General features: G+C 43.2%; 4 protein-coding genes across 4 annotated transcripts; 2 read left to right on the forward strand and 2 right to left on the reverse strand.

The window, feature by feature from the left end:
- Positions 1-1,248: 1,248 nt before the first annotated feature.
- EAF02_007915 (uncharacterized protein) lies at positions 1,249-2,011 on the forward strand (the record flags this gene model as incomplete). Its single annotated transcript, XM_038903963.1, has 2 exons — positions 1,249-1,324; positions 1,434-2,011. The coding sequence occupies 2 exons, from the start codon at positions 1,249-1,251 to the stop codon at positions 1,754-1,756; spliced, it is 399 nt and encodes a 132-aa protein (XP_038756244.1). The 3' UTR covers positions 1,757-2,011.
- A 599-nt stretch (positions 2,012-2,610) lies between these two features.
- Positions 2,611-4,742, reverse strand: EAF02_007916 (uncharacterized protein; the record flags this gene model as incomplete). Its single annotated transcript, XM_038903964.1, has 3 exons — positions 2,611-3,872; positions 3,925-4,287; positions 4,337-4,742. 3 exons carry the CDS (start codon positions 4,740-4,742, stop codon positions 2,611-2,613), a joined length of 2,031 nt encoding a protein of 676 aa, XP_038756245.1.
- Positions 4,743-7,541: 2,799 nt separating this feature from the next.
- Positions 7,542-8,088, forward strand: EAF02_007917 (uncharacterized protein; the record flags this gene model as incomplete). The annotated part of the gene is made up of 3 exons (XM_038903965.1): positions 7,542-7,545; positions 7,626-7,724; positions 7,781-8,088. The coding sequence occupies 3 exons, from the start codon at positions 7,542-7,544 to the stop codon at positions 8,086-8,088; spliced, it is 411 nt and encodes a 136-aa protein (XP_038756246.1).
- Positions 8,089-9,293: 1,205 nt separating this feature from the next.
- Positions 9,294-10,825, reverse strand: EAF02_007918 (uncharacterized protein; the record flags this gene model as incomplete). The annotated part of the gene is made up of 7 exons (XM_038903966.1): positions 9,294-9,378; positions 9,430-9,867; positions 9,924-10,006; positions 10,064-10,306; positions 10,361-10,441; positions 10,525-10,625; positions 10,717-10,825. 7 exons carry the CDS (start codon positions 10,823-10,825, stop codon positions 9,294-9,296), a joined length of 1,140 nt encoding a protein of 379 aa, XP_038756247.1.
- Between the last annotated feature and the right edge of the window lie 195 nt (positions 10,826-11,020).

An 11,020-nucleotide genomic window follows, 5' to 3' on the forward strand; every position in this document is an offset into this window, starting at 1 on the left:
ACTGATAACGGATATCGGAACTAGTTCCGATGTACCATCTGATTTATGGAGGTCCTCGTGGCTGTCGCTTGATGAACACAAACATATTTGTGTACATGGAAGCGGACAGAAGCTTGGAGGAGAGGCGAAATGAAAAGCTCGCATGAGATGGTCGATGGACTTGGGTGTTGTATCCATCTTGATTCTCGGTATTTTGATCTTTCATACAGAAGATCTTTATCTCTCAAGTGTGAGATTTTCGCTGTTTACATCAAAGATCATGAAAACATTTCAATCATTTCTTCAACCAACGGCTCGAGCTCCCAGTATGTAACATCGTCATGGTAAAATAACATTTTTCGTGCTCATCAGTGGCAACTAAGATTCCGTGCGCTAAACCCAAACGTCACAAGATGCTCATTCCATTTGAACTCCTCGGATCTGGCCGTGGTCGCATCGTCCGAAATAAACATGTCCAGTTCCGCCACGAGGATCATAACACTAAAACGGCAAAGGGTTCCGAGCCATTCATCATGCTGTGGCAATATCAATGGAAGATGCAAGTTCACTTCCCCGGATGAGTTGTCACTCTCGGGTACTTGCAGAAGTCAGAATACTACATTTAATTTTGCTTAAAATGAAGTAGATATCACTTAAGCTTGAGAACATCCACCACGGTGTAAATTGAGCCGCAGTATAACGAAGAATTGAATTGAACCCAGTATTGTGCAGATGTCGTTTATTTACTATCATGCGAGCTACAAAGCATATATTCGTTAGTGGTCATTACACAGTCTGAGGTGCACAACACTCGTATCCTCGATACGTCTGACAATCGTGCGATGTAACTTCGATGCACAATCATCATCGAACAGTATACATTCATGAACAGCGTGTCAGGTTTGCCGATAGCATCTGGATGTGGATTCTAGGAAAGTAAGCATGGCAACATTCTGAGTGTCTGGACTCTGAATTTGCAAAATGGTATATATTGCACAATCAAGAGAACGTGGGATAGAATACTGAGTACCATCTCATGCATCTATCCGAAAGAAATCTTGATCGTATACCCCTCATGGATGTTCCACGATGGGATGATCACTTCGTAATTGTGACAATCAGGAATATTGGATACTCCGATTTGAGGATCTTAGTTCGTCGTACGAAAGAGAGTCTCGTATTAAAATATGTTTATTTCTTATTTTGAAGATTGGGATCCCTCTATCAGGATCAAGATCACTGTCAGAATTTTCCACATTCACCTCGAATATGCATCTCCAAAAGTTCCTCGTCGTTCTCTCCTCTTTCACTGTCGTTGGACTTTCAGCTCCAGTAGTTTCACATGGTACGTACGGGAGTTGTCCTATTCCTTAGCATCTGTTTGATAGTATACAATGCCAAAGAAAAAAAAATATACACTATGAAGACCCAACATATAACTCACAAAGAAACAGATATAAACTTTGAAATTATTGAGCGCAATGAACCTAACGCTCTAATCCTCACCCAACACGGCTCCGAAACCGACACTCACCACATCTCAACAATCCCCGAAAACGATGCAGTCGCAGCCACAGACAAAACAATCGAACGAGCTCTCAGCCGCAAAAACACATACGAACCTCTCGAAATCCTCGTCCCAATATCCACAACAAAGCAGAAGAAGCGCGGAGACGAAACCATCGTATGGGTCCCCCCACCACCAACTTCGAAGATTCCTCTAGCACGCGGAGATGCAACGGTAGTTTGGGTTCAACCTCCACCTACGCCTGTGTAATTGCTTCTGCCGACTGTTTTTGTTCAGATGTTCGCTGAATATGTGTCGGATTTAGAATTTGGGCTTGGGTGTATTGAGAGGAAAGTGAGCCTAGGGGCAGGGAATAACGATGATACAAAATATGAAGGTTTGATCAAAATTTGACAGGTCATGCATGGGATCTTGCACTTGCGGAATATGGGCAGATGGCATCTATGCAAAATGCGTTCTGCCCATATTCAAAGACCATAGTTTGAGAATTACTTCTTGATGTTTCAGTAGTAACACAATTACTACAATGAAGTTTCTAGGAAAATGAGTAGGGAAATAGCAATGATTGAATTCGTTTTCCAGATGTCATGATGCTATTCTAGAACGAGATCAGACTCAACTCACCATGCAAGAAGCGCTTGAATTTATTCTAAATGTGCTATCTTATTCTCAAAAGTGATGTGATTATAACATAGAAAGTCACAGGGCTCTTCCTTTCGTGGAAGTGTAGTATCAACCCATTTCCTCGATCACGTGAGTTATTAAATGGACTACTTTCAACGAATCATTAAAGAAAGGTAGCTTCGAAGTCAATTTTTCTTTTCTGACGCAATACTGCTAACTGGCAATGATCATGGTGCAGAAAATGGCAATAAATTGTTGGAAATCGTTATTACATAATATTCATTATTCTCTCATGATGTTGTATTCCTTTAAGGTATAATAAAGACCTAGTATCTTCGCTCGTTTGACCCCCCAAAAACGCCTCGCTAAAATTCCGATAGTGTCCGAATAGATATACATCCCATCTTTTCTCCAAAATTATCTTCTCATCTCAGTGATCCTCCTAGATCACTGTTCGTCAGGCCAAAAAAAAAATGCCACTAGCTTCTATCGAAATCAGCCTTTCTGAAACCCGCCAATACTTTTTGCCCAACCCCTTTCTTAGGCGGTAACACGCCCTCCCCTCTTCTCGCTACTGGCTGTGGATACGATGGCTGAGCTACTGTCGGAGTTTCTTGCACAGGTTGTAACGCTGTACTACCACTTCTGCTCGGCTTCTTATCCTTCGAAGAACTTGAGCCTGCTCTTTTCGGCGAATCTACATGAGTACTCGAACTCGAACTCCTCGCTTCCACAGGCAAACTCGGTTGTCTATGATCCTCGCCCTTGCCCAGCAACTTCTTCGGTAAACTGGGTACACTCTTCCAGCTTTTCTTGATCTCTTCATTTTCCTCTCTATCCTTTTCCTCTTCTCTCCTCTTTCTAATCTCCGGATCTATTTCTCCTCTTTCCTCTGCTTCTTTGAGTCTTCGTGTGTTTATCGTTTCGATAGCTTCAGAGGTAAGTTCTTGTTTCATCATTTTTTCAATAACGTCATGTTTTCGTGTACGTTTGTCGCCCATGGATATTAGAACTCCTCCCATGATGTTGCAAGTGATACTACAGCATAGAATGACTGTCGTGAGGGCGAATGGTCGAGTTTTGTACGAAATTCCCCACGTACATGCACCTAACGTGATTTGAAGACAGGAATGTAAATCGAGTAATATGACGACGGCAAAAAGTAATTTCAAAGGGAATGCGTAATGGGTCTCTGTCTCGTGTGGCTTATAGAATGTGTGACTTTTGGAGAATTTTCGTTCGTGGTATTCGAGGACACTCTGTTCCTCTGGTGAGAGGACGGTATATTCGTAATTTGGCTCTACTTCTATTTGATTCCGAGCAATCATTCTATCGGCGTACTTCTTGGGTATGCGTGGTGCAACTCTACGTGCGAAACTTTTGGGCATTCGGCGGGCGCATAGACTCTCGATATCGACCTGAGGAGGTGGAGCAATATCTTCCTTGCGTTGTTCTGGGAGATCGTTATGGTCCCATAGCTTTGGGAGACCGAGCTTCTCACGACGTTTCCAAGTTTTGCGATGATAGTGTGCTATATAGGCCATGTGGTAGGTATCAACTGCACGGAAAGGGGCTAGACCATCACCAATGATTGCGAAAAGAGCAACGAGCACATTATCAACAATGTTGACAATATAAGCTTTTCGAGAACCTAGAGATATCCAGCCGATGAGAAATAGTACCCAGGCCGCACCGAATAATGTGATCAAGGTTGCGTAAACTGTGATGAAAAGTCCCAAAGCTATACAAATAAAGTTAGTCAAAAGCGGGCCTAAAGTGAAAAGTTAACTCACGTCTGCGAACATACTGTCCGAATCCTTTCATTGAACGCTTGAATTTCGCTCGTCGGGAATGAAGTTGATGTCTAACAAGATCATCCAGCTCATCCACCTCGGCGGGCGTCCAACCACCAAGCCTTTCTCCATCAGGCAAAACGGCATACTCTAATTTTGGCGGCTTCCATGTATCACTATCCGCTTGTTTTTCTGGATTTCGTAGATTTTTCAGCTTTGCTTTAATCTTATCAATCGTGCGTACTTCTCCTGGGCGTTCTGAAAGTTTATATGTCGGCTGACGATTAACGAAACCTCCCATTTGAGGCACGAAGAGGGAATTCTGGACATTGGTAAGAGTGGAGAGAGTAGATATTTCAGGATCTGCAGAGAGTCAGTCTAGTAGCTGAGAAGCTGGTATGGCTATACATGCCCATAACATCCAGCAAATCTACCATATCAGGGTCATATTCATGCTCATAAGATTCGGGCTCTTTGGAGTATTCCCCACGGCCAAATAGCGATCGAAAGCGATTGGTAAATACATTTCCTTGCAATGGAAGAGGGTGGTTTACCGCTTGAGTGACGGATTGTTCTGAAAGACCAGTGCGATTTTGTTGGGTACTTTCACGAGGTAACGGATTGGGGGTAGATTTTTCAGAAAAGTCTCTTGTTGACGGCATATTTCGTGATTCGGCAGTCGACGAGTCGCGATAGATACGAATGGTAGGTCGTTGGTGTGTGCTCAGAACCGACTTTACTTTCCTACCAACTGCAACAATTGGGTTCTCAGTTGTCGAAGACGACGGCGAAGACCGTGGTGAGTCTTGATGAGCCATTTTGAGGGTGCTTTCTTCAATTATTGTTTGTTACTCCATACAATGAGGATTTGGTATAATTGTAGTAGCAGCACGGATTTGAAGCTATCGCATCAATAACTGAGGTCACAAAATGGACTCAGAAAAATCGACGCCTTCATATGTTTGAGTTTCGAAAAATAGGCGATTTATTATAGAGGAGAGTACAACAGATTGATTTCAGGGTCCAATGGACCTAATAATGTAATGCTATCTATACATTTATCAGGTTGCACAGGGGTGCGACCCTGTTTTGGGTCGACGATGTCATTTTGCAGGTAAAATTGCAGTGAATATTGCAGTACGCCGGTCACATCCCAGGGGTAATCTGTTGGCAAAGTTCCAAAATACCTTGGAACAGGATTCGTAGATGGCAGGGCTACTGAGCTCTGATTGGCCAAAGTTCAACAAATTACGGGAGCAAAAAGCAGGTTTCTTGAAAATACATGAGGAAATGAGGAAATAGAAAAACAAACAACAAACATAAAAGATATTGAGAGATGCAGAATTGACATGTATAGAAGGGAGGAAATTGGGAAGCATCGAAGTGAAAGTTTATATATATATGGGGGGGAATCTTTCAACCACGTATTTGAATCGACGTTGAGAGGATTGAAAGTTGGAGAATTGAGATTGCGGGATCGATAATGTCATTTGGTTACTAATCGGGTAAAGATCCCACTAAGAGTGATCTGAGCCACGTGCCGTAGACAATTAAATCGTTGTGCTCGGACCATATATGATTATATAATATTTCTATACCCCTTGTCATGTATTCCCTGAGGTAGCTACTGCCTTGGATCTAAGGCCTCACGGTTAAGGCTAAGAAGCACTGGAGGGTCTGAAACATCCACTCAAGATTTTGAAATCTGGAAATATGATTGGGTTGTAATAATTCAAGATATCGATGGTTGAATCCACGTACGAATCAAGCCTTTGGATTGGGGATCTAACTTTTCCGTCAAAAGCTCTGCTCTTGACAAGCCAAGCCCAGAGTGCTTCTTCACCCCCAGCGTACCAGAGACGTGCCAGGAAGTACGCAACGCAGGATAAAATACTATTAACTGGTCACTATATCATATATCATGTGAGTTTTGCGTCAAGCTACCCTTCAACCACTGTACATTCAATGGCCTTGGGTAGGTCAATCTCACCATCGAATTGAGAGCGGTTGGGGTTGCGTTTTATAGGTAGGTACTGGGAGGGACTGAACTGAACTGAGTCCCGAGTCCCATACCTAGATCATTCAACCTGAGCGACGTGTCGTCACGCGATTCACGCCTTTCTCGAAGAAATGCTAAGCACAGGCAGGCCCTGCAAGTCCTATTGGCTTCCACATTTTGGTGTGGAGAACTGTAAAACACCAATACCTCCCTCGAAAAACTCGTAACGCTTATCCAAAGGCTTTTCCCCACGTCCGGAAGAGGCACCCTTGGAATCTCGTTGGCCGATGTCAAAGTGGGTCTAAACACGAGTATTTGTTCTCGATCCCAATGTAATCTCTGCATGTTAGGTACTCGACTCGAGTAGGTAGATAGTGGTCAGATGCCATGGCCCTGATGTACGAGGGAGGATATCTTTATCAATACTTCGACTGGCTGATAAGGCATTATAAGCGAACCCGGCCGTAGCTGGCATCTTAGGGGATAAGCACTCCACTCATTTAAGTAATTCTATGGAAGGTTTCATTTGTTCCATTTGATCTCCACCTTCCTTCTACCGCCCTGGAAAGCTTGGACCGTCTCCATCTCGCTACTACCGGCAAAGTATTGGCTTTCCAGTTGGAGTTCGTGAGGGTTGCTATCGAAAGAGGCTTAGCGTCAAAGTACGGATTTCTACACTAAAAATATTTATGGAACTCAGACGAGGCTCATCCCGCAAGATTGACTTTGTTATCATACCTGGTATCGAATTGAGAACACCACGTACGCAATGCCAAACAGGAGAAAAACAAGCAGGTAGATAACGGCCAATAGCTCAATGCTTTTTTCTGAACTTGAACATGAAAAAGACATTTGAATGAGCGTCAAATCATGAAGAGCCGTTGTCCAGTTATTTTATTAGTTTAGTCTTTTAGAATTCAGATGTATGTACATAAAAGCCGTGTACGTACATTAGTGCAAGTCATCGTGCAAAATGCCGTGTGTTATCGTAGATGGCCCCGACGAGAAGCACTTTGTGGATGGCCCTGATGAGAATACCGTCCTGACAAGTTTGTAGTCAAATCGTGATTCTGATGGGGCTGTGTGGGAAGTTGGGAACCCAACGCAGCCAGCAGATCAACACAACCAGCAGATCGATGCATATCTCCAGCTGTACGAGTACCTACACCAGTACCCATTTATCTGATTACTAGGTTTACTACGACGTACACAGACTCTGGCAACGGATATATTCCTTGTCTTTTTTCTAATTTTCCCCTTGTTCACCCACAAACGACCCACAAACGGATAAAGCTCCGTTGGTCTAGCGTACCTTACTCACTTCGCTCACCTAAATAGTTTACCCCCCCGAACTTACCCTGTTGCATAACAGGGCCATAAAGATGATGAGATGCTGCAAGTGATGGTATGTACCTCTATCACTCAGTATATATGGCGCATCAAAAAGTCTGACTGGTTTCTTCTTCACTTTTTTGTATTTATATAGATGCACTTCCTGCATCCATCGTTATCTGAATCAAACAAACACACTCAAAAGTCATCAACTCAGAAGGCCAGGAGCCTTACAGAAACCGGGTATCATTACCACCTCTTACACCAAAGAACCATCATTTCCATCATGCGTCAGTAGAACATCCTTCAACCTACCACGTACCGGTAACAGAAGCTCGCAACTACCCCAAAGCTAACCCGTCCAAATTAGTTGCTATTGACGATATTATTGCTATATGCTTTGGACTGACTAGCGTTCTCCTTGGGATTATTTCTCTCTATGTCATGTGCAAACCAAAAGCTGCCTTTGGTATGCAACGAATCATAAAATGATGACCCAGAATTCAACGGCTAATAAGTAGCTAGACATGCCAAAACCTGATCTTGAGTCGGGACCACGAAATACGAGTCTACCCTCCAGTCGAGCACATTCGATCTCAGAATCTTCCAGTCTTCCTAGACGGGCTCTAATTTCATTTCATGATGGAACCCACAACAATCTCCGCTCAATCAGATCCACCCCTCAACGTGCGACAAATCAATTCCAAGATTTCTCTTTGTTCGTTCCGGCTGTGACTTTTGCTGCAGTGGAACCTTCTTCTGAACCTACGATCGAGCTCTACCAAGTAACACACTCCGCGAGCTTTATACCATACAATCAGAGTTGGGGTTGATATTCAAGGCAGGGTAAATCACTTAATGCCGGCTGGATAGTTTGAATTATTGATGGATGTATTGGTACACATGGTAACATTGATGGAGTTGTTGTTTATGACGGAGGCAATGGATTTTTATACCGGGGCATGGGATGGCGCTGATGTTTTACACAAGATTGGATTATTATGTTTTGATACATTGTTAAGATGGTTTCAGTTATTGGGAATCGGGTAGTAGCGGTTATACTATAGATGGCATCAGACTCGAAGGCGTGTTCACCTCACCCGACGAGAATCCAAGATAGTTTTCGAAAATAAATGTCTTTGAATACCTACTGGCGCAGAGTAGATTCCATCAATGCAAGTTTATATCTGTATAGTTCTGGTCCTTTCACAGTAGCTACTAATAATGAAATAGTTGTCGTGGGGCCAAGAGAAAACGAGGGGTTCTAGGCCTATGACGTATATGGACTCCACACACTAGCCACAGGCCGCTAGATCCCGAGGTCCCGCACTTCCAAGCTGGACTCGGGAGGTTCTAGAAGACAACGGTGTGGCTTCGGCGTGGTTATCTGTGATAAGGCTGAGGCTGATCACCAAGACTAGGTATAACGCTAAAGGATGTTCATAAATGCGTTGTGACACAACATTTACACAACATGTATATTTAAATCTAATGGATACTTAACTAGACTTTCTTTATCTAATCTGAGATCCTAAAATTGAAGCTATATGATATATCATTTCTATTTTAACAATCGCGAGTCACTTGTCTGTAATATCTCAATTCATATAGAGTGAGAATCATTGATCACAAAGGTCTAATTTGAGATGACAGACTTAATCATCAGAGGAGTGTCCATTTATGGACTGGGTACATATCCACGAACTCGGCACCGGCGAGGTGAAACAATCTCATAGCAAGGTAACACATTTGACTGACTTTTTATCTTCAGAACGATGTGTAGAAAGCATTATGTTACGACCGCTAGTAATATATCTACATACACACGACTCAACAATGTCAGGGCATCTATCCCGGAGTCCGGAACGCTTCGTATCATTTGCGGGATAGACTAGAATAGAAGATCACATTCATATTTATATACATAGAACTAGCTGTTTTTGTATCATAGACATGGCATCCTAAGAAACAAAGTCGCACAAAAGGCAACATCGGTATTGATTCAAATCACAACACTCGTATCACACCACGACTAAATTTAATGCACAGTCGCCGCTCCCGACTTCTGCAAAGTCTTCGGCAACAATGGTTGAATAACATTCAACCAAACAGTCGTATACAATCTATCATCAATTAGCACATCAATCATTCATCTAACAAATGGATAAACTCACCCAGGACTTCCATCCGAAGCCAGACTTCCCGGTTCCAAACTTCCCCATTGCTGCGAATCTGCACAACAAGGCGAATTAGTTCCCCAAAAGGGTCCAGCGGCCCAAGCTGTCCATCCTATATACTCCTTATTCTGCGCCATGTAATCGACAATTCCCTTAATGTATGGAGCGCATTCTGTACCGTTAGCACCACCAAATTCGGTAATCATGGCTTTGAGATTGTAGGTTTTGAGCCAAGCGGTCAGAGGGGCGAGAAGTTCTGGAGCGGGAGATGCACAGACAGAGTGTCCACCTGAGAAATCGACATCGAGGTACTCGTGGATGTCCATTGCGGTATTATTGAGAGGATCCTGGAGCGTTTGCATCAAAGCACTGGATGGGTCGCTGCCTTCGGTCCAAGCATGACCTCCTGTCCACGAGTTTCCTGGTGCCAAGATCCTGTATTTTTGATCAGCTATGGTATCTTTTATTATGGGGATGGTCGGATTACTCACAGATTTTTAGCACCAGCCTTACGAATGGCAGTAATAGCAGCTTGATCGTTTGCGACTACCAAGCTGGTGGGCATGTCATGGGGCTAACGCTTTCGTTAGACTTGATCAATTTCTTCCAGAATATAATAGCATCAACTGACCTCATTCATCAATCCAAAGATAACTTTCGTATTGCTCTTAAATCTATTCGCCAACTCTCCCCAGAATGCAGCAAATTGTGCCGTGGTTGCAGCTTTAGGATCCGTTGTGTTACCGATCACGGATCCGGAGTACGGTTGAGAAGAAGGATCATTGTAGCGCATATAGTTGTGAGGGTCTAGGATAGCATATGCAGATTTGGTTTTAGTGATATAGTTAATCGCATCCGCGTAGTAGGCGTAATGCTAATTTAGATGTGAGCTCGGCTAATCATGAAGGGGGAGGTTGAAGAGACTTACTTTCTCGTCGAATGTAGCACCTAAGCCGGTAGCGGGAGGACACATTCGCTCGAGGAGGAATGCTACTCGGAATAAGTTTACCTGGAAAGCTGTTAGATTTCTCGAGTATCGGCACAGTATTCTCGCTGTGAAGTATGCGAGATCGAGTCAAGTCATCAACCTACCTTATTCTTATCCACGTAAACATCAATGGCAGATTTGTTGATGAAAGCATAATCCTGTCCAAACACCCCCGGTAATCCTGTTCCCACGGTACCTGTTCCACCTATTTAAAGTTAGCATTAGACCATCTAAGGTCAACATAGTCTAGTACAATTCCAGATCATGAAGAACGAAATGATAGCAGAAACACATACTATAAACTCCAAACTCTCCACCACTCTCAGCTACTCCTGCATAGTAAATAGTAGCATCCACCGAAGCGGCGAAGGCTCCAATCGCGGAGATGAGACTTTTCAAAAGCATGATTGATTATCTCTTTTCTCGAATCACACCGACTTGAGCTTCAAAGGTAAAAGAATAAAATATGAATGTCCAAAAAAATCATGTACTCAGAACCACAGATCTATATACAAAATTCCGCCACCGGAACTAAGGGAACCACCTCCCACAATGCCGAAAAGATCCATGCCGGGTAGTATCCGAATAGATGAAGTTATT

This window comes from Botrytis sinoallii (assembly GCF_014898435.1).
Source record: "Botrytis sinoallii strain Bc 23 chromosome Unknown BSIN_014, whole genome shotgun sequence".
Classification (NCBI taxonomy): Eukaryota; Fungi; Ascomycota; class Leotiomycetes; order Helotiales; family Sclerotiniaceae; genus Botrytis; species Botrytis sinoallii.